At 36.1% G+C, this 22,669-nt stretch overlaps 5 protein-coding genes and 1 pseudogene across 6 annotated transcripts; 1 reads left to right on the top strand and 5 right to left on the bottom strand.

Annotated features, from left to right (window-relative positions):
- Positions 1–668: 668 nt before the first annotated feature.
- LOC142621784 (protein BOBBER 1-like) lies at positions 669–1,542 on the bottom strand (annotated as a pseudogene).
- Positions 1,543–3,476: 1,934 nt separating this feature from the next.
- On the top strand, positions 3,477–4,992 carry LOC142629710 (protein FAR-RED IMPAIRED RESPONSE 1-like). Its single transcript, XM_075803752.1, has 2 exons — positions 3,477–3,921; positions 4,169–4,992. Exons 1-2 carry the CDS (start codon positions 3,477–3,479, stop codon positions 4,990–4,992), a joined length of 1,269 nt encoding a protein of 422 aa, XP_075659867.1.
- Positions 4,993–6,440: 1,448 nt separating this feature from the next.
- Positions 6,441–9,894, bottom strand: LOC142621788 (GTP-binding nuclear protein Ran-B1-like). Of its 2 annotated transcripts, none has more exons than XM_075795151.1 (4): positions 8,164–9,894; positions 7,894–7,963; positions 7,502–7,558; positions 6,441–6,811 (listed from the first exon to the last, which is right to left on the bottom strand). In XM_075795151.1, the coding sequence occupies exons 1-4, from the start codon at positions 8,266–8,268 to the stop codon at positions 6,795–6,797; spliced, it is 249 nt and encodes an 82-aa protein (XP_075651266.1). In that variant the 5' UTR covers positions 8,269–9,894; the 3' UTR covers positions 6,441–6,794. The 2 variants fall into 2 exon arrangements, with proteins under 2 accessions (XP_075651266.1, XP_075651265.1); XM_075795150.1 differs by lacking the exon at positions 6,441–6,811 and adding an exon at positions 6,957–7,366.
- On the bottom strand, positions 9,022–11,305 carry LOC142629699 (uncharacterized). The gene is made up of 4 exons (XM_075803744.1): positions 11,069–11,305; positions 10,209–10,341; positions 9,660–10,100; positions 9,022–9,344 (listed from the first exon to the last, which is right to left on the bottom strand). The coding sequence occupies exons 1-4, from the start codon at positions 11,303–11,305 to the stop codon at positions 9,022–9,024; spliced, it is 1,134 nt and encodes a 377-aa protein (XP_075659859.1).
- Positions 11,306–13,019: 1,714 nt separating this feature from the next.
- Positions 13,020–13,730, bottom strand: LOC142629690 (uncharacterized protein At4g02000-like). Its single transcript, XM_075803734.1, has one exon. It carries the CDS (start codon positions 13,728–13,730, stop codon positions 13,020–13,022), a length of 711 nt encoding a protein of 236 aa, XP_075659849.1.
- A 6,081-nt stretch (positions 13,731–19,811) lies between these two features.
- Positions 19,812–20,844, bottom strand: LOC142621785 (protein BOBBER 2-like). The gene has a single exon (XM_075795148.1). It carries the CDS (start codon positions 20,659–20,661, stop codon positions 19,999–20,001), a length of 663 nt encoding a protein of 220 aa, XP_075651263.1. The 5' UTR covers positions 20,662–20,844; the 3' UTR covers positions 19,812–19,998.
- Between the last annotated feature and the right edge of the window lie 1,825 nt (positions 20,845–22,669).

The following is a 22,669-nucleotide window of genomic DNA, read 5'->3' as shown; positions in this document are numbered from 1 at the left end:
TCTACAAATTTTATGCAAGCATGGTTTATATAAGTATATTATATTTCCTCAAAATTCAATGTACCCACAGTACTAAAATTTGCATGTAGAGGATTAAATCAGCATACAATGCAAATTGGATGGTCAGTGCATCTAACAGGCTTAAATTTAGCCAAAAGACAAACAAAAAAGATTACAACGGCTCTAATAGCCTTTTTTTTTTTTTTCTCTCTTCTTTTTTTGAGAAGAATCTAATAGCTAATATAAAACTTGTTCCTATATATCAGATTACAGATTATAATTATAAAACCAACCACTAAAGTTGCCCATCCAGCATTGCTGCTGCCTGCTGAACCTTGATGTATTCGCCTCTTGTTCTATGTTAATGATAGTACCAATCCAAGTAAAAATAAAAATAAAAATCCAACCAAAAATTGAATTTTGATAAATCTGAAAAACCCACAATTGATATTGTATAGCACATGATCTCAAGCTTAAATCTGTAAACAAATTCTAAATCCTAAATGAAAGCTATAAAAATTGGAACTGCAATAAACGATCTACGAACTAAAAAGATTACATATTATAATAAATCCAACCAAAAATTGAAGTTTAATAAATCAATGAAGTCAATAATTGATATTGAATAGCATATGATCACATGCTTAAATCTGTAAACAAATCCTTAATCCTAAACTACAGCAATAAAAGTTAGAACTGCATATAACTAAAAAGGTTGGTTCTTTCTTTGTCTTCCTAATCTCACATGAACTGAGCTCCTGGGGGGAATTTCATGTTGGGATTCTGAGCCATAAATTGCTTCAACAACTCTTGTTTTTGGATCTCATCGCTTGTTGGAAGTCCCATCTGTTTCTGCCTCTGATCAAACATCATCTTCTCCACAGCAGAACGAGTCTCGGGGTCCAAGTCAGACAACTTGCTTGGCTCCGGTTCAGCTTTCTATGTGTCAATCTCTGGACCACCATTCAACAAAGATTTCCACTACTCGCTCTGATCTCTCTTGCAAATAAGAATAGTGATCATCTTCTTATCCTCCAAACTCCAAATACAATCGTCAACTTTCACAGGCTTGAATAGCTCTCCATCGAGGACTGGAGGCTGACCCTTGAGCCCAACCTTCAAAGAGTTCGTCTTTATGTCACACAAAAGAAGGCTGGATTTAGTGCCTTGTGGGACTGGCACGTTTACAGTGACTTCTTGAAGGGACTGACCCCATGAATAATTCTCCATATCAAGGCCATTGTCTTTGTTGGGAACAAGTTTGTTCTCTTTCTGCTGCTTCTCCTCCTCTGGCTTTTTTAGTGTGGCATCGGTTTCTTTCTCAGCAAGAATGACGTCCTTCTTAGAAGACAACAAAGAAGAAGAAGAAGAAGATTGTTGATTCTGCTGATCTTCTTCATAGTCAGAGAGGATGGCCATGACTAACAATGTTCTTGGATTCACTGGGTTTGTTGGGAAAATACTAAGGAACGCTAGGAAGCTATGATTTCTATGGAGGGTTTTGTGAATTATTGTGTGTATTAGGATCTGACGGGATTACTGGTAATTTATAGGAGACTAGAGAGGGTCGGTCAAGAAAAAGAAAGTCAATTCTCTGTTTTACATTAACTATTCGGATTCGGATTCGGATTTGGTTTCCGATTTGGAAGTATAGGCTTGGATGCGTGTGAGATTTTAACTGATCTGAAGATTTTGTTACATACATGTGATTTGTGATCTGAAAACATTAACTTCAAAATCACGTTTTCAATTATATTTTGGCTATTGTGTAAATGCACATGGTGGGCAGAACAAACACTGCCATTTTAATTTTTGATTTGATATCGTCAAATGTAGCTCCATCAGTGTTAACTTTGTACCAACCTGGATTTGGTGGCCTCCATGCTATCACATCAGGTGCAGCAATGCTTACAGCTGGCTGGTTTGCTGCTTGGTATTCCCTTAAGTGCATACGGATCATCTCCATTTCCCTTTGAAATGGAGAGTGTCCATTTCACGGTGGGGATTTGTTTGAAAAAAGATCAACGCTCAAAATCTTGCCACATCAATTTAAAGGGAAACACACACTTTAACTGGGGTTAAGCACTTAACTGGGAGGGTTGTTTAACTCAACCGGACAAAATCTACTGAAGAAAAAAAAAAAAACCTTTTGGGAGGGAAAGGTGAAACAGAGGTGTATTAGCCTATCTCTCACGTTCAAAGCTTCACAAATTTTAACCAAAAAATAAAAAGCTTCATAGAAGGTTCAGAGAACAAGTGAAATAGAGGTATATCATGTTCAAAGCTTTTAGGAGGGAAACGTGAAACAGCTAAAAGCTTCACAGATTTTAACCAAAAAAAAAAGCTTCATGGTAGAGAACAAGTTCAGAGACAGCTCTGTTTCCATCTTGCCAAAACAGAGGTATATCCAAAAACTTGTTTATGCTTATCTTATTTGATGTTTGATCATTTTTCTGCATTTATATTGTTGTCTTGGTGAGTTTATGTTGTTGTTTTGATGGCTGAATGCAAGTTAGAGTTTATCTGAATTTTTATTTTTATTTTTATTTTTTTGAGATAAAGATTGAATCTTTATAATGGTTAGATGATTCTTGGAGTATCTTTTTTATTTTTTTGAGATAAAGATTGAATCTTTTTCTTTTTTTTTTGAGATAAAGATTGAATCTTTACTCTGTCTCATTTACTTCTTTTGTTTCAATTCATTATTACTTCTTTTGCATATCTCTCATTTCTTGTTATCTATCTATTTGTGCTGCTTAATCATGATTGTTAAAAGAAAAATCGCTCATCGATTTTCCATTTTTAGGAATATATTTTTGATGAATGAACTCTACGAAGCTAGTGCTGGTCCTTTTTTTTTTTAATTTAAAATTTCAAGTCCCTTATAAGCTTAACCTGAGGCAATTCAAAAAAAAAAAAAAAAAAAAAAGAAGAAGAAGCTAATTAAGATATGTTAATGTCATTTAATTGCTGAGTTTTTGTATTGGATTTTCGTTTGCCAATAAGTAGGTCGAAAGATTTTGATATTACCAATATTTGGTTTACAAGAATAAATGCACTCTTTAGAAATAACCCAAATGTGAACATTTTTTTTTATGGGAAAATGTGAACATTTTTTTTTATGGGAAAATGTGAACATGTTCTGGTTGCTGAAGTCATGGATGAGATGAGACTAGCTTATATTAATCTATTAAATTTTAGGCCATGGCAAAAATGCTGGTTTTAGTATTAGAAAAGAGTATGTAAATAAATGTAAAAAGACTGGAGTGGTTACTTCAAGAAGATTTGTGTGTGCGAAGGAGGGAGTTTGAGGCAAAGACAAGAGAGATCAGAATATAAAGAATCCACGAGCAGAAACAAGATATGGTTGTGAAGCACATTTGGTTATTGTACTTAATTGAGATAGTAAAAAGTATGTGGTGAATGATTTTATTGCCGAGCACAACCACTATCTCCACCTCGCATCAACTGTGCACATGATGCCATCACAACAGAAAGTGGCTGCAACTCATGCTATTGAAATTGATTTGGCACATGAATCAGGATTAAGATTAAAGCAATCTTATGAGCTTCTTAGTAAGCAAGTTGGTGGATATGATAATCTTGATTTTACCAAGCAAGATCATAAAAACTATTTACGCACTAAGCGACAGAGAGACATGGAGCATAGGGAAACTGCTAGCTTGGGAAGATATATCAGTCGTCAATTTAAGAAAAATTCTTCATATTATTTCGCTACTCAATTGGATTGTGAAGAGTTGATTACTAATATCTTTTGGGTCGATGCAAGAATGATCATTGACTATAGCCACTTTGGTGATGTAATAATGTTTGATACAACGTATAGTACAAATAGAGATGCAAGGCCACTTGAAGTATTTTTGGGTCTCAATCATCATAGAGAAACTGTTGTATTTGGAGGTGCACTTTTATATGATGAAACAATTGAATCTTTTGTATGGTTATTTGAGACCTTCTTAGAAGCAATGTCTGAAAAGAAGCCAATCACTATTTTCACAGATTAAGATGCAGCAATGTCAGCTATAATAAAAGTAGTTATGCCTAAGACATATCATGCATTGTTTAGTTGGGCATATGTGGTAGAATGCTAAGAAACACTAGGGTCATTTGCTCAAAAATGAGTCTCAATTTAACAATGATTTCTTAGCATGTATCTATGAGTATGATTGTGAAGATGAGTTTCTTACAGCTTGGAATGAAATGTTGGATAAGTACAATGTTCGTGAAAATAAATGGCTAATTGATCTATTTATATTGAAGGAAAAATGGGCCCAAGCATATGTTAAGAAAACTTTCATTGCAAGAATGAAGACAACCCAGCTTAGTGAGAGTTTCAATGCTGACTTAAAGGATTGCTTGCGTACTAATCTCAATATAGTAGAGTTTTTCACTCATTTTGAAAGAGTTGTCAATCAAAAGCGGGATAAGGAGATGGAAGCAGAATACAACCCTAGACATAAATTTCCAAGATTGAAGCTCAAAAGCTCTCCTATGCTTAACCAAATAGCAACAATGTACACACCTATGCTGTTTGATTCATTTCAGATAGAAGTTGAAGAGGTAATGGCACTTTCCATCCTAGAACGCAATGAGAGTCAAACACATAGTTATGTGGTTGGAGTTTTCAATCAATATGGAAAATATGAAGTCATGTGGAATCCATTAGATGGGACTCTATCTTGTAGTTGTAGAAAGTTTGAGTCATTTGGTATTTTATGTAGGCATGGTTTGAAAGTTCTTGATGTATTGGATATCAAGTTGATTCCTAATAGATATATCATGAAGAGATGGAGAAGAGATGTAAAAGATGGAAGCGAAAAAAATTGCACAACACATAACATTAAGCCGGATACTCGAATGGAATATGTAGATCGGTATCGAGATTTATGTCCAAAATATATTCAATTGGTGAATGAGGCATGTGAAACTAAAGAAGGCCATGATATTCTAAGCTTAGCAATTGCAGATTAAAAAAATTAAAAAATTAAAAAAAAAAACCTTTGTGACCTTAGGAATTGCAAAGCTAATGTAGAAGAAGATATCATTAGGCCTTCCATCGATTTTGCAGACAAAGAAGTTCAATTATGTGCTTCGATTATGATTGTACCAAAAGGGATAATGAAAAGGGAGATTTATTGTAATAAAAAGCGTAGGACGAAATCGTGGATAGAAAAGATGCCGAAACCAAAGGAAGGCACATCAAAGAAGCAAACAAAGAAAAGAAAAGTGCAGAAGGTAATCTTCTAAATTATCCTTATTTTCACCATTCTATTTTATTTTTACACATTAATATAATATACTATTATTGTTGCTAAACTAGTACAATTTTTACAGGAAATATATGCACATGACATCATGGCACAAAAGAAAATTGAGGATATCTCTTCTGGAAATATTACTAGCTTTACACAACTTTTAATGGAAAAGATATTTACAATTATATATTTTACTTTGATATTAATAATAGTTTAGATGCATGATTTGATAATTTTAATGTCAAGCTTGTGATATGTGTAATATGTAATTGATTTTTTTGTAGTTGGCTTCTACAAGTTCTGCATCACATCAGGGAGGCTCATCAGCAAGTGTTGCATTAGCATCACATTTAAAGAGTATATCAAGTGTTGTAGGCTCCAATGACAAACTTAATGGTGCAAGAGGTCTCTTGACTCAAGGAATTGTTGCAAGTGGAGGTCCCTTGACTCAAGAAAGTGTTACAAGTGGATGGAATGAGATGGTTCATAAAGTCAAGTCATTTTTCTAGTTTAGGATCATGTTTTGTAATTTTCCTAGTTTAGGACTGGAGTTTTGATGGTCCAAAGTTTAGGACTAGAGTTTTGTGATTTTCTTACTTTAAGATTGAAATTATGATGATCCATAAATTTCCTTTTGTTATGGTGATAATTTTTGCATAATTATTTGTTGCTGCAGAAATTTTTATGTTTTTCTGCATAATTATTGTTTCTACAGATTGTACATTCTGCATAATTACTATTTGTAATTTTTGCATAATTACTGTTTGTGTTTTTGCACAATTACTGTTCTACATAATTACTGTTTATGTTTCTGCATGATTAGTGTTTATGTTTCTGCATAATTACCATTTATAATTTATGCATAATTACTGTTTGTGTTACTGCATAATTACTGTTTGTAATTTTTGTATAATTACTGTTTGTGTTTCTGCATAATTACTGTTTGTGTTACTGCATAATTACTGTTTGTAATTTCTGCATAATTACTGCTTGTGTTTCTGCATAATTACTGTTTGTAATTTCTGCATAATTACTGTTTGTGTTTCTGCATAGTTGTTTTCTGCATAGTTGAGTGTATTATATAGTCAACCTGCATATTCAGTTTGAGTGTATGCTTCTTTCTTATGGTTCCCAATAATATCACAAACAAGCCTTTTAAGGTACTGTATACTTTAATGAACAAAACTTTATTGAAATGTATACTTTGATTACAAGGCTATTAGAACAAGAGCCCTAATTAAATACACAGTCATGGGCAATGATTTATTTCCCTCAATACAACCCAATCATAACCCAAGACAATCAAAGCAATCCTAAACTTGTGCACTTTCTCCTCAGCAGTTCGAGTTGCAACTCTATACTTCTCAGCTCTGCGCTTGGCTATCCATTCCTGCTCTAATGCTTCTGTCCCTCTCAATTTTGGTAGCTTCTACCTCGGCTGCCAGTCTCGTAAACCTTTCCCACACAATATTGATGAACTTGATGTGCTCAACTCTTAGTTCTTTGTAGCACTTTTCTTCAAGATACTTTGTTATCTATTTAAAAAAAGAACCAAACATAAGCCAACACAAAATAATGGCATATCTATTTAAAAAAAGGAAGCATATTGTCCTAGTCATGGGAATATAATGGCACTACAACTAACTTTTATTAAATAAGAGCATAAGCCACAACGACACTTATACTACATAATCTAATAGTCACATTGACAACCACTAGAGAAAAAGGAAACAACCCAACAAGAAAAGCAAAAACAAATGAAGTTCGCAACCATTAGGGTTGTAAAGGACAAACATTGAGCTACACATTTTCAGAGATATAAATTGTAAACCACCAAAAAAGGCCAAAACAAGAATGAAGAAAAGAGAGGTACAATCACCAACACAAAATAATAATAGCCCTTTGAATACAAATTACAAGGATTTAAGCATTTTGATACAATAGACAAAAAATGCAAGCAATATAAAAACTGAATTTTAATTAAAACTCATAAAATTCCAAACTTATAACTAAGTCCAAAGGATGAACTTCCTGTGAAATCCTATAGTTAGTGAAAAAGTCCAAAGGATGAACTTCCACACCAATAGTTGTTGTATGTAAAAATGAATTCAAACATCAACAATGAATCAAAACTTAACCAAGAAACCAAAACCCACAAACAAAGCACTTTCAACAATTCTTCTCTTAAAGAAACTTCAGATAAAAGTCAAGATCATCGAGCTTACGTTCATATTTCTTCTCAAACTCGCCAGTAAGATGCCTTTTGACAAATGTTGTTTTACCTGCATTGTTCCAACACTTCTAATTTCATTTTCAATCCGAAAAAATTAAACGAAAGCTCAATTCGACAAAATCCAATATGAATTCCAAAAAAAAAAAAATCAAAGCAAAATCAATTCATCAGTACCAAACTGATTGCACAAAATGGAAATGACAAAGAAAACCAAGATAATAATTTGCGATCCTGTTTAAACAAACAGGCCTATAAAATGGTAATAGACTCTAGAAACATAGATGATTAAGGTATAATTTTTTTTCCCCCTATCATTACATTTTCTCAGGAACCAAACAGATCTTGAGAAGTAAATCAAATTAATGATGGAAAAAAAAATATTACCGGTTCCACCATCGCCAACAATAACAAGCTTGAAGCTTGGATACTCTACAATCTGTTGGTTCGGCAAAGCCTACAACAAAAAAAACCACAAAAACTCAAATATTATCGAAAACCCAAAAAAAAAAAGATCTGTAAATCTAAAAAATGCAAAGCAGCTAATACATTTGGTTTCTAATATAAAATTAAAAACTAAAACAATTTTTTTTATTATTATTTTAGAGTGGCTTGGAAAATATAAAACAAAGAGAAAGATCAAGGGCGTGGGCGTACCATATTTGAATTTGTGTTGTTGTTGTTGTAGTTGTTGTGAGTGTTTGGGTGAGTGGCGCAGCCTGCTTCCAATAACGACGTGAAGTCCCTCCTCGTCTCCTTCATCGCCTCTGATTGCTAGCATGAGCTCCACCGCCTCCTCCTCCACCCAGCTTGCCTCGCTCCCAAACCCTCCAAAGCTCTTCTTGACACCTCCGGCGACGGTGAGGACCGTGGGATAAAGAGAGAAGGAGAGGGGTAATGGAGAAGAGAGAGAAATTGAGATTTTGAAATATTCAGATCTGAGTTAACCTTGGTATGCAGACCGTGAGATGCAGAGCTTTGCTTATCTCTCTCTCTGATCTAAGTTAACCTTGGTATAACCAGGGTTTGAATTTGTTGAGTTAAGGTTTTAACATTTTGATTGACGTGGCACATCTTAGACCCTAGATGTATTTCAAATTAATCCCCACCGTGAAATTCACACTCTCCATTTCAAAGGGAAATGGAGAGGATCTGAATCCCCCTTAAGTACTCTGTGGCTTCCTTCACAATCACCTCGAGACTCTTACATTGTCCCCCATGTCTCACTTGATTTTTGTTATTCCACAATCCCCACACAGTAGTCGCAAACAACTCCCAGTTGACCCCTACACACCTTTCTTTGATTTCCCACACAATGTCGATGAAGACCCTTGGGGGGTCTTGAAAGTATGGGAGTTTTGGCCTGGTGCCACACCACACATCCACAGCCATTCTGCAACTTCACAAGGCGTGCCCCGACATTTCATCTAGCCCACACAAATCACACCTTCCATCCTTGCCAACCCCATGCGCTTTCAGGTTTAGTTTCGTGGACAGTATATTTTTACATGCTCTCTAAAGGAGATGTTTGATTTTGTTTGGACAGTTCAGTCGACATACCATCGTCCATATTCCCCTCATCCCCGTGTTATCTGAGCTGCCCCCTTCCTCCCCTCTCCCTCCTTCTTTCAACACTTTTTGGGCCACATTGTATGCACTTTTAACTATGAATCTTCCATTTGAGGTCCATGCCCATATGAGTGAGTCTTCAGGCAACCTGGCACTGATAGGTATACTTAAGATCAGTTCAGCCTCATGGGGGAGGAACATGTTTTTCACTTTTCCCACATCCCACCCCCTCCTATCAACATCCACCAAACTTGACACCTTCTCCATGCCTGAGTGGGCACCAACCAGACTTGTCACTTTGAAAGATTCTGGGGACGGAATCCATCTATCCTTCCAAATCCTTACACCTTCCCCGTTTCCTTTTCACCAAATAGACCCCCTATCAACCACCTTTTTTGCGTTCCAAATGCTTCGCCACGCATAGGAAGGCCTTCTTCCCAACTCTGCCTCACTAGCCACGCTATTCAGGAAATATTTTGCTTTAAGGACTCTATGGACTAGAGAGTTGGGGTTTTTCTGCATTCTCCACCATTGTTTAGCGAGTAGCGCCAGATTGAAAGCTTTTAAATCCCTAAATCCCATACCTCCCTCCACCTTTGGGATGCACAACTTCTCCCATGAGACCCAAGCCATTTTCCTTTCCTTATCTTTTTGGCCCCACCAGAAGTTCCTCATGAGGGAGTTCAGCTCTTTGCACAATGTATCCGGGAGTTTGAAACAACTCATCGTATATGTTGGCATTGCTTGAGCTACTGCCTTGATGAGAATTTCCCTACCTGCATGAAAATGAAGCTTACCCTTCCAACTAGCAATTTTCCTCCCAACTTGATCCTTGATTCGGTTGAAAGCCTTTCTTTTCCCTCTCCCCACAAACGGTGGCAGTGCTAGGTACTTTTCATGATGCTGAACTACTCTAGCTCCAAACTTCTCCTTCACATACTCCTTTATCTCCCTACTAGTGTTCTTGCTAAAATAAAGAGAGGTTTTTTCCTTGTTGAGTTTTTGCCCCGAATCCCCTTCATAATCTTCAAGTACTTTTAGAATTCTATCACATTCACCCTCATGGCTCTACAAAACACTATGCTATCGTCGGCAAACAACATATGGGTTATGCTAGGAGCTCTTCTACTTACTGCAATCCCATTTAAGTGCCCCCAACCCTTTCCTCCTTTTTGAACATAGTCGATAGTCCTTCTGAACACAATAAGAATAAGTAGGGAGAAATTGGGTCACCTTGTCGTAAACCCCTTGATGGGATAATTTTCCCTTTTAGTTCACCATAAATCAAAACTGAGTAGGATACAGTAGTTACACACATCATTGTTAGGGAAATCCACCTTTCATGAAAGCCCATCTTTCTCATCATAGCTTCTAGATACACCTATTCGACTCTGTCGTACGCCTTGCTCATATCGAGCTTTATGGCCATAAGCGCTTCCTTCCCTTTCTTCCTTTGATCAATGCAGTGCATGGTTTCAAAGGCAACTAGCACATTATCCATAATCAGTCTACCAGGGACAAAAGCGCTCTGCGCCTCATCAATCATAGCAACCAACACTCTTTTCAGTCTATTAGCTAGGATCTTTGAGATTTATACACCACATTGCACAAACTTATTGGCCTGAATTCTATAATCTTTTGGGGGATTTCACCTTTAGGATGAGGCATATATATGTTTCATTCAGTCTGCACAACATCCTGCCCGAATTTAGAGAAGAAAGAACACAATTGACCACTTCTGGCCTAACAATATTCCAATAGGGTTTAAAAAAGATTAGTGACATACCATTTGGTCCAGGGGCTTTTGTTGGGTGCATTTGCTTTAAGGCATACCAGACTTCCTCAGCCTTGAAGTTCGTAAGTAGTCCTTCATTCATGTCTGGCGAGACCCGAGTAGTTATTGAGCTCAAGCTAGCCTCAAAGCCGGTTGGCTGGTCGGACTTGTAAATGGTCTTAAAGTAATCCAAAATGGTTCACTCGATCTCGCCTTTGCCTTCCTGCCATTCTCCAACTGGATTTTGCAGCCCCACAATCCAATTTTTCCTCTTTCTTTGGCTTGCAATCGCGTGAAAAACTTTGCATTTCGATCACCCCATTTCAGCCAGAGTGCTCTGGACCTTTGGTTCCACATCATTTCTTCTCTACACTGAATCTCATTAATCTCCCTTCTCACCCTCTTAATCTCCTCTGTTTTCCCATGTAAGCTGTCCCATAACTTCAGTTGTTGCATTTTCTCTTTTTTTTTTTTTTTAGAATCTCATTAACATTGCTAAACTCAGGCTAATTCCATCTCTGAAGTTGTTCCCGGCATCTCTTAAGTCTACCCATTATGCCATCCTCTAACTCTATCCTCCCCAGCTCCCATGCCCCTTCTACTATTTCTCTACACCTTTCATCCCTTGTCCACATTGCTTCAAAAAAAAGCGTTTCCTCCCCTATTTTTTGGGTTGTTTACGTGTAAGAGAAAGCATTAACAACCATCGCTACATGCCTCACTCTCGCCTCAGGAAATAACCTCATCCACTCCTCATTCGCAACTATTATGTCGAGCCTGATCTTAGTGCGCTGCTCACCCCCTCCCCTCCCTGCCCATTGCACCAAGTGAATTTTTGTCCAATAAAGCCTAAATCAAATAATTCACAATGGTTCAGGCAATCCCTAAACTCGGCCATCTGGCTTGCATCTCTGTCCAACCACCCTATTTTCTCGTCTAACTATGTAATTTCATTGAAGTCACCAAACACTATCCATGGCATAGTATTCTAATTTTTAAGAAATTCCAGCAATTGCCAAGAGATAAAGCGTTTACCTACATCGAGGTGCCCATAGAAACCCGTAGCTCTCCATGGAGTTGGTGCCGAGCCCTCATGGACTTCCACATCAATGTGGGAGTTTGAACAGCTTCTAAGTCTAATATTTAAGCCTTCCTTCCACATCATAGCTAATCCTCCGCTTCTTCCATCACTAGGAACTGTGATGCCCTGCGTATAATCCACTTTATTTCTAATCCCTTTCATTTTAGTCTCCCCTGTCTTCGTTTCTGTTAAGAAGACCAGCAGTGGGTCTTTTGATCTCACCTCATCAGCAAGAGTTCGAACTGCCAAGGCCGACCCCATGCCTCGACAATTCCATGCCAAGATCGTCATGAGGCTCAGCGGTGCTGCCTTGCAGCAACCGCCTCTCCGCCAACCATCTTCTCTTCCTCATCAAAGCTACACCTTATTTGCTTACCTTCAGTCCTGCCTTCTTTTCAGCGTTTTACATCCAACACATTTGGATCTAGTTCACTTAATGGGGTTGGGCCTTCCTGTTTCAAGCTTTTAGGCCCCTTTTCTTCACCTTTTGATTCTTTTTTAATCTCTCAGGCCAAACGTTTCCAGTGCCTACTGTTTAGGCCCAATTTTTCTGCACTCCACCCATTCGCTTCATCATAAATCATGGCCAATGGGCTTAAATTAGTTTCCAACCCCATTGGGCCTACTGGTTCGTTTTTCAGGCCTGAAGCTAACGCCAAAATTTCATCAACCAAAGCTATTTTCCTCTGATCATTACCTTTTTCCCACGTTATGCTCTCTGACTCTATTGTCTGAGATTTGGCTTGGTCCAATGCATCCCCTTCTAGAACCATCATCTTCTCCTCTTTCTTTTCAACCATCCCGTCAACCCTTCCTTTTTCATGTAATACCTCTGACCCCCTCACACCTTCCCCAGCTTTTATTCTCTACTATGTCAGCGGGATCTTCTCCAAGCTTGTTTATCTCGAGGCTTGAGCCCCACCAGCCCCCACTGAGGTCTCGTTCAAATTGGGAGTTGCTTTCTTCCTTTTTCGATTCAACTCCGGCGTCCCATCGGTTTGTATCTGTGTCCACTCCTCTTCCCATGCCCATTTTGTTTTGGCCTTGCGAAAATCTTCTAATGATGTCGCCTCTCATCCATGCACCATACTATAGCACCTCCCCCTCTGCTCTATTGTTTTCTTCACCTTTTTCTGGGCATTCTTTTAGTGCGTGGTTCAGTAGTCCACACCAGTAGCAGAAGTTAGGCAATCTTTTATACTTAAAGCTGACCCACCTGCATTTCCCCCCTTCCACTGTGATTTTTTTGCCTCTGACTAATTTCTTGGTCACATCTAAACGCACCTTCACCCTCAGGCACGTTCCCCAATGAACACCAGACTCCTGAACATCAATCTCCAACACCTCACCCAGCTTGGTACCCATTGCTCTTCCCATCTCTTTTGTTCTACAGTTCAGGGGAAGGTTGAAAATTTGGACCCAAAAAGGTTCCCACCTGATCTCTATCTCCTTCGGAGTAAGTTTTCCGTCGAGCTCTTGGAGTAGAACCAACTGCTTTTCATAACTCCATGAGCACATATACAAAACTTTTTTCTTATCCCTACCATCCCCAAATTCCACTAAATATAGATCCTCATCAACCTCAGAAATCTGAACACCCTTATTTGTCTTCCAGAGCATTCTCATGTTTTTTCTAAGTGCCTCGGTGCTTATACTTTTGTGAGCTAAGATTTTCATTAACACACAATTCTTTCTTATCTCCCTTGCTGCTCTGGTACAGTTGAAACCAAGTTCAATTCCCTCATCCTCTTCCTCAGTAAAAGACAGCTTACTCCAGAGCCTTCCAAGCTCGTCTGCCATCCTATTCCACCCAACTAAGAACTAATCCACTCTACTAAGAAAGTAGGACTCCTCTCAGGAAGAAAGGACCACCACACGCCCTCACCCAGGGGGGCACACTATCTCTTGCAAGTGGCTGCAAGACTACACATTGCTTCTACATGCACACAGGCACGAGAGCACCTCATCACAATTCCAAGCTACTTAAACTGGTATTATAAAACTAAAGCTTCTATTATTCTTAAATTTGCAAATGTTTTTGCTTGTATATAAGGATGGTCATGGGTAGGGTATGGGTCGGGTATACCTATACCTTACCCGAAATATTTATCCATGGATACCCGAATATCAATACCCATTAGTATTCATACCCGAATCTTACCCGGATCTATTATCCATGGATATCCATACGCTACCTGAAACCTGAAACTCATTTTTTTATAATAAAAAAAAATCCAAAACATTTTAACTTAAAAACTAACCAATAACTTTATCATAAAAATAAAATAAAATAAAAAACTAATCAATAAAAAATTCCAAAACAGCAATTTTGATCAGACCGTTGGATTATTTTTTTGTGCGGTTGATGATGGAAGCAGAGAAATGCATGAAACTAAAGATGGGTTTTTGAAGGTTACCAAGATCAGCTACCAAAGACGAAGTGAAGCTAACGATCGGTGATGTGGATTCCGCGATCCCAAAAGAAGTCGGGTTGGGGTTTGAGATTTGTGAACCCGTGAAGGCTCTGGAGGAAGAAGAAGATGATCGGTGATGTGGATTCCGCGATCTGAAACGAAGTCAGGTCGGGGTTTGAGATCCGTGAACCCATGAAGGCTCCGGAGGGAGAAGAAGATGAAGATGATGATCGATGATGTGGATTCTGCGATCCGAAACGAAGTTAGGTCGAGATTTGAGATCCGTGAACCCGTGAAGGCTCTGGAGGAAAAAGAAGAAGAAGAAGAAGAAGAAGAAGAAGAAATGAGGAATCGTGTGAGAGTTCGTCTTCGATCGAAGTACCCAATGATAGCGAAGAAGATGATGATGATGAAAATGATGATGTTTCGTCCAAGGAGGCCCAGAGCAATTTCAAGCATGGACTACGGTAAGCCCATAAACTGAAACACCATAATTCTTTTCTTACCTTCCCACAACACGAAGCGGTGAGGAGAGGCAGAGAGGCAGAGAGAGTGTGAGTGACGGTGAGAGAGGTTTAGGTTTTTTTTATTTATTTTAAATATGGGTCGGGTTTGGATAATATCCATACCCTACCCGAACAATTCGGGTAATACCCATACCCTACCCGGTTAAGTTCTACCCATGAAGAACCAGGTATTACCCAGAATATTTGGATCAGGTAGGGTTGGATATCTATTACTCAATGGGTATGGCCATTCCTACTTGTATACTTCCAATATATACAAATGCACCTCTCACTAAAAATTAAAAATTAAAAAATCTAAAACATCAAAGATTATGTCTTGCATGAACTCTTCACATACTTAGAAAATATCGTCTCTTTTCATATATTAATTTTGATAAAGAACTTGCTTTAAATTTATTTATTAAAATAAAATATCTATTGAAGCTTGTATAAGGAAGCATTGTCTAAAAAACACAATCATCAGTATATTAGAAATAGAATTCGGCAATATGAGAATTCCAATTTTGAGTTTTCAGATTGAGAAAATTGTGTTGTCCAATAACTAACCTTTTAGATGAGGAATCAATGCGCTTGTCTTCTACTTTCATCTCCGGTTTGCTCCCTGTTTTTCTTTTCCTCCCTTTTTGTGTCAAGCATGAAACACACTGTTTTACAGGCTCAGCTCATGGCCAATTTTGTAGTTTTTTTTTTAAATTATAAATTGCACATTTGCACCCTCTAAACTTTTTCTAAAATTTAATTTAGTCTTTATGACTTTAATTGCATTGAATTTAACTTTCTAACTTTGAACTTTGTCCAATTTAGAGTTTATTTGGAATGTGATGAAAAGTTTAGCTTATTTGAGTTTTTAGTTTTTTTTTTTTTTACTATTTATAAGTCTCATTGCACTTTTTAGTATTATTCATGGGTCTCATTATACTATTTAGCTAGCTTTTAACTCTTTTTTTTTCTACATTTTCGGTAAAAAGTTTTTAGATTCAACTAAACTAGTCACTAACCCGTGTTATGCACGAGAACCTATCTATTTATGAAGTAGACTAAAATAATTTTATGAAATCTTAAATTGATTAAGAAACTATACAATTGCATAATTTGCTCTTGTATGACTTCAATTTATGTTACAATACGATGAAGAAGCTTGAACGTGCAATGGCTTACAAAAAAAGCCACGTTTAGGATAATATTAATATAGTATTTATTCAAGTTTTTTTTTTCTATCAACGTTTGAGTTTGAGTTTAAATTAGACTTGTTAGAGAATTAGAGTTTCACTCCTTGTTAAGTTTGGACTAAACAAAAATAATTTTATTTTAAAAAAATGATTAAAAAATGATGAGTTTGAGTTTAAGTTGGACTTGTTAGAGAGATAGAGTTTCACTCCTTGTTAAGTTTAGACTAACAAAAATAATTTTATTTAAATAAAATGATAATTTTATTTAAATATTGTACTGACGTGGAAAATTGTGGAAGTTTCAAAAGCTTAGGTTTTATTTATATATATATATATATAGATAAGTTGTTCCCAAACGAACCCGTAGTTTTCTTTCTAATGTCCATCATGCTCACACTTAGTGCCAAAAAGACAATGTAATTTTTTTTAATTTCATAAATTAGAAAAAAAAAATAGAACAGTATTATTAAAAAAATAGAGAATAGTTTATTATTAACAGACATTAATGAGATGTCTAAATTGAATGAAGTTTAAAGTAAAAAGGACTGAATTAAATGAAATTGAAATAACAAGACTAAATTGAATTTCAAGTAAAGTTAAAAGGTACAATTTATAATATAACCTTTCCTAAGTCATAATTTGTTACTTTTTAAACTTAATAATTTTCTTAATTTTTATTTTTATACTAAATATATATTAATTTAAATTATATTTTACATTTATACACTTCATTAAGATCTTGGTACATTATATATTTTAAATACTAATATATATAATTACATATGCAAATATAATCATAATAAATGTTTAATGCTATGATTTTTTTTTTTTGAGAAATTAATGCTATGATATATAGTTCTTATAAATAAACAAAAACAACAATATATAGTTCCATATACAAACTTTATCATAATAGATGTTTATTTATAACCACCGTAACCTTCTTGTTTTTTAGAAGAATAACCACCATAACCTGTATCATAAAAAATAACCAACATAACCCCTTACGGATTGGTTTAGAGGTTTCTAAAACCTCATTATATCCCTAAGATTAATATCTTAGGTCTAGACACCCTCATTTGTCAATATTAATAACAACCATAATTATCAATTTCATATTTAAGGAAAAAAATAAAAATAAGAAAAATTTATTTGTTTTTAAACTTTCCCATACAATGCATGATTTATTAACTAGTTTAATTTTTTCTAAAAAAAGAAAATAAAACTAGTTTAGTTTTTTCTACTTCTAATGTAATCTAATCTAAATTATAAGATTTAAAATTCAACTTTTTTTAGGTAGAAATTATTACGTTTTTGATTTGCTTTAACACAAAGATTTGGAGAAATTATACTTTTTTTTGGGTCATAATCTGTCACCCAAATTTTAATGTCCCCTAAACTTATAATTTGCACAATTAATCCTCTAATTTGAGAGTTTTGCTGCAATATACCATATGCAACGCTTGACTCAAGGCTCACACACTAACGCTCTGTTTGTTTCAACGTAAAATATTTGCAAAAGTAAAATATTTTACATGCAAAATATATTACTAAAAATATATTCATTTTACGGTGTTTGGTTTGCATTCCTGAAAATGCAAAAAAATGTATGTTTTAGCGCAATGAGTTTTTTTTTTAACAATCTCACAACCACCACCTAATTCGGCAAAAACCAACCCACCACCATCCACCAACCCCCCAAATCACCACCGCACAAACCCACCGACCACCACCCCGACACTCTACTGACCATTCAAATCCACAAATTGGAGGGAAAAAAAAAGAAGCCAAAGCCAGCCAACCACCCACCATAACTCACAAACCTAGCCCTCACCATGGCCTACAAACCATTCCAGTTACCCAAAAACTCAGTCATCACCATAACACAAACCATCCCAACCACCTACCACAACCCATAAACCAACCAAAAAGTCCAAATCAATAAAACCATGCGGTGGCAAAAAAACCCAAATCTGAGAACCGTGGGTGAGTTGATGACGGTGGAGGTAGAATTAGTGGGTGTATGGTCAAATCTGAGAACCAGTGGGTGTATGGTCGGATCAAACAAAGAATTAGTGGATTTGAGTGGTCGAACCAAGAATCGGTGGGTGAAGGTGTGGAGCTGATGATGGCAGAGGTGGAGGTGGCATGAGAGTTGCCGGAGATGGGTGGCGTCATGAACCTGAGAGTGGCTTGGTGGCTCTGGTATGTGGGGATGGAGAAGTTGAGAGTGAGAAGGGAGAGAGTCATGGGAGGTATATGAGGGAGAGAGAGCATGAGAGTGACTAATTTGAGGGAGTGAAAGTATCGGGGTGAGAAGGGAGAGAGCAAATGTAAAATGTTTTACCAAAATTTTAAGTGTAAAATATTTTACATAAATTTGCCTAATTGATTTGGTTGACTGAAAATATTTTACTTTTAACTAAATATTTTACTGCAAAACAAACACAATAAAATAAGAAAATATTTTCCTAAAAATATTTTACGTTAAAACGAACGGAGTGTAAATCAAGTTCAGCTAATGAAACCAAACATAACTAAATTGATCTTACTTAGTAAAGGAAAATAGTAAATTGACTAAACTATCCTCACTGCCCTCCACATCTATCTTTTTTTTTTCTTTCTTTCTTTATTTCTTTTTTTAAACAAAAACACACGTAAGGGGAAGATGACGGGGTTTAAACACAAATGTCACTAATTCAATAAATTGTTTGTCTTTTCCTTTCTAGTTTTCTCCACCTACCCCTTCTCAAAAAAAGAAAGTTTTCTCAACCTATTCAATTAATATGTTGGACCCATTTCTCTCATTAATTATTAAATTAGTTAATTTTATTATTTATTAGGATAATTAAATTAGCTAAAACTCTCTATTACTAATCTTTCAAGGAATTAAAAATTGTATTCAAAACTAAAAACCCTTTTTGTTTTATTAATTGTTTAAGTGGTATATTTTAGGTAAAACTCTAGAGAAATTTCTACTGCACACACTCACACACCGTACACATAATTTTTTGAACTAAAATTGTGATTTAAAGTCATGATTGGAAGTAAAAGTGTGAAATATATGTTGCTCAAAACTCACTATCATCTAAGTTTTGAGAAATTCAAAATTATGTTCTAACTATCAAGAGTTTTGTCGACCCTTAGGACATAAATCCTCATTTTCCGTGATAACTATCAAATTATCAAGAAAAATTAAAATTTAATATCAATCCTTGAGTGCAGAGGCTGGTCGTCGCACGCAAATTTTACAATTATAACTAAAATAATATTTAAGAATAACCATGATTTTGTGTAACTAACATCCCTCTACAAATTTTATGCACATGACATAAGTATATTATATTCCCTCAAAAATCAAAATTCAATGTACCCACAGTACTAAAATTTGCATGTAGAGAATTAAATCAGCATACAATGCAAATTAAATGACCAGGCTTAAATTTATCCAAAATCCAAAAAAAACAAAAAAAGATTACAATGATTCTAATAGCCAATATAAAACTTGTTCTTATATATCAGATTACAGCATTGCTGCTGAACCTTGATGTATTCGCCTTTTGCTCTATGTTTAATGATAGTACCAAAAAATAAAAATAAAAAACAAAAAATCCAACCAAAAATTGAACTTTGATAAATCTGAAAAACCCACAATTGATATTATATAGCACATGATCTCAAGCTTAAATCTGTAAACAAATTCTTAATCCTAAACGAAGGCTATAAAAATTGGAACTGCAATAAACATCCACGAACTGAAAAGATTACAGATTATAATAAATCCAATTTTAAAATTGAAGTTTAATAAATCTAAAAAGCCCACAATTGATATTCAATAGCACATGACCACATGCTTAAATTTGTAAACAAATCCTTAATCCTAAACTAAGGCAATAAAAATTAGTACTGCATAGTGCATATAACTAAAAAGATTAGATCTTTCATTGTCTTCCTAATCTCACATGAACTTAGCTCCCGGGGGGAATTTCATGTTGGGATTCTGAGCCATGAATTGTTTCATCAACTGTTCTTTTTGAATCTCATCGCTTGTTGGAAGTCCCTTCTGTTTCTGCCTCTGATCAAACATCATCTTCTCCACAGCAGAACGGGTCTCGGAGTCCAAGTCAGACAACTTGCTTGGCTCTGGTTCAGCTTTCTGTGTATCAATCTCTGGATCACCCTTCAACAAAGATTTCCACCACTCGCTCTGATCTCTCTTGCAAATAAGAATAGTGATCATCTTCTTATCCTCCAAACTCCAAATACAATCGTCAACTTTCACAGGCTTGAATAGCTGTCCATCGATGATTGGAGACTGACCTTTGAGCCCAACCTTCAAAGAGTTCGTCTTTATGTCACACAAAAGAAGGCTGGATTTAGTGCCTTGTGGGACTGGCACGTTTACAGTGACTTCTTGAAGGGACTGACCCCATGAATAATTCTCCATATCTAGGCCGTTTTCTTTGTTGGGCACAAGTTTGTTCTCTTTCTGCTGCTTTTCCTCCTCCTCTGGCTTTTTGGCCTCGGCTTCTTTCTCAGCAAGAATGATCTCTTTCTTAGAAGAAGAAGAAGAAGGTTGTTGATTCTGCTGATCTTCTTCATAATCAGAGAGGATGGCCATGATTGACAAAGTTGTTGGATTCGCTAGGAAAACTACCGAGGAAGAGGAACGCTGCTGGGATTGCTGTGTAGGGTCGTTTTTTGTTGTTGTGTTGTGTGTATTGGGGATATGGGGGGATTGCGAATATATATATTAGAGACTAGAGAGAGTCGGCCAAGAAAAAGAAACTCCGGTTCTTTGTTTTACGGCATTAACTATTTGGATTAGGTTTCGGATTCGGATTTGGAAGCGTGAGCTTATTATTATTATTATTTAAAATTTGGAAAAATTACAATTTTTCTTTTTGCCTAAATTATACTTCATCCTATGAACTATTAAAATATATGATATACCCCTAATTTTAAAAATATGTTACACTTAACCCACTATCGTCTATTTTGTTGTTACCTTTTCATAATTTAGCATTGAAAAACTAATTTACTATCAATTATTTGTTTGTATAGAGAGATATAAATTGACAATTCAATACTAAATTCTGTTATATGTTATAACTCAAAGAAGTTAATTGTGCAGCATCTTGATAGTTAAGGGATTAAGCATAATTGAAGTGATAATTTAAAGTGTAAAAGTATAATTTGCCCTTAAAATAATTAATTTGAAGTGCGGGTAAAAATATGATTCTATTGACTTTCTTACAATAAATTTGTTATTTAAAGGAGGCTCTATTGAAACTAATTACATCATGAGTCATTAAGAGGGTGTCCTTGGTAGAAGGTACTTGAAAGGGTTAGAATATGTACCTAATAGGATTAAAGACTGTGTACCTAGGAGTGTCAAAGAGAGTCCTTCGCCCAATGCACATCATCCAAGTTAGAGGGAGTACCTAGGAGGGTCTGAGAAAGTGCTACGGAAAGTCTCCTTGGCCAAATGGAGTCTTTGGCCTAATGCACCTCAGCCAAGTCAGAGAGAATACCTAGGAGGGTCTGGGAGAGTGCCACAAAAAGTCTCCTTGGCCTAATGCACCTCAGCCAAGTTAGAGGAAGTACCTAAGAGTGTTTGAGGGTGCTCTAGAAAGTTTCCTCGATCTAATGCACCTTGGCCAGCCAAGTCAAAGGGAGTACCTAAGAGTGTTTGAGAATGCTCTAGAAAGTCTCCTCGGTCTAATGCACCTTGGCTAGCCAAGTCAAAGGGAGTACTTGGGAGTGTCTGAGAGAGTGCTCCAAAAAGTCTCATTAGCCTAATGCACCTTGGCCAAGTCAGAGAGAGTACTTGGGAGGATCTGAGAGAGTGCTCCGGAAAGTCTCCTCGGCAAAAAGGTAGATATCTTGATGTCTTAAAGCTTGCAATGTAGTCCCCTACTATTCGTGACTGTCCCCTAGGCTTAGGTTCTTAGAGGGATGGAGCTAGAATCACTCTAGCTTAAGTTTTTAAGAGCAAACAGTGAGAAAACTTGAAGGAATTAATCTTCCTTGCTGCTGGACCCGTGGATTTTTTAAGACAATGCTTCTTTACTTTTTCCCTCCTTTTTATCGCGAAGATTTTTACATGGCTAGCCATGTGGCCAATTTAGGTTTAATGTACAGAACATGTGTCAGTGTCACCATGCATGGCTCTTTGGTATTACATGTGCCTAATTTTAATTAGTTGCACATACTTAAGGGAATGTGTGGTGGTGGGTGAATTGAGAACATGTGGTTGCATTCACTTTGTTCAAAAATGGGATCCCCGCATTAGGACTTGGCGTGTTTGGATCTAAGTAGCATTATAATTATGTGGAATTTTTTCTAAGTTTTTTATTTGATTTTTTTAATAATCCAATTTCAAACTTGATTTTGCAATTTATTGATTTGTGTTGTGCCCATTTTTTAATTTCATTTTTATAAATGGATTAGAATTTTATTCTATTGGTTAGAGTTTGAACCTTACATCGATTATTTGAAGACAAGTACTAGTAAGTGGCAACTCCATAAATTTTTTTTAGGGTGATCATTAAAAAACTTAAATTAAACAAAAATTAGTAAAAATAAAATTTGGATATATCAACATCACAAAAAAAAAAACCAAGTGC

The sequence above is a fragment of the Castanea sativa genome, chromosome 1, assembly GCF_040712315.1.
Source record: "Castanea sativa cultivar Marrone di Chiusa Pesio chromosome 1, ASM4071231v1".
In the NCBI taxonomy this organism is placed as follows: domain Eukaryota; kingdom Viridiplantae; phylum Streptophyta; class Magnoliopsida; order Fagales; family Fagaceae; genus Castanea; species Castanea sativa.
Note: the sequence above shows the minus strand (reverse complement) of the source record. Positions and strands in the feature narration are given on the sequence as shown.

Coding starts and splice junctions, on each gene's coding strand:
- LOC142629710 (XM_075803752.1), top strand. CDS start 3,477: ATGATGCCATCACAACAGAAAGTGGCTGCAACTCATGCTATTGAAATT. Junction 3,922..4,168: donor AGAAACTGTTGTATTTGGAG/GTGCACTTTTAT, acceptor ATGATTTCTTAG/CATGTATCTATGAGTATGAT.
- LOC142621788 (XM_075795150.1), bottom strand. CDS start 8,268: ATGAAGGAGACGAGGAGGGACTTCACGTCGTTATTGGAAGCAGGCTGC. Junction 7,964..8,163: donor ACAACACAAATTCAAATATG/GTACGCCCACGC, acceptor TTTTTGTTGTAG/GCTTTGCCGAACCAACAGAT. Junction 7,367..7,501: donor GTTTGAGAAGAAATATGAAC/GTAAGCTCGATG, acceptor TTTTACATACAA/CAACTATTGGTGTGGAAGTT.
- LOC142629699 (XM_075803744.1), bottom strand. CDS start 11,305: ATGCAACAACTGAAGTTATGGGACAGCTTACATGGGAAAACAGAGGAG. Junction 10,342..11,068: donor AGTTGGAGAATGGCAGGAAG/GCAAAGGCGAGA, acceptor GTGAACTAAAAG/GGAAAATTATCCCATCAAGG. Junction 10,101..10,208: donor GGCACTTAAATGGGATTGCA/GTAAGTAGAAGA, acceptor AAGTACTTGAAG/ATTATGAAGGGGATTCGGGG.
- LOC142629690 (XM_075803734.1), bottom strand. CDS start 13,730: ATGGCAGACGAGCTTGGAAGGCTCTGGAGTAAGCTGTCTTTTACTGAG.
- LOC142621785 (XM_075795148.1), bottom strand. CDS start 20,661: ATGGCCATCCTCTCTGATTATGAAGAAGATCAGCAGAATCAACAACCT.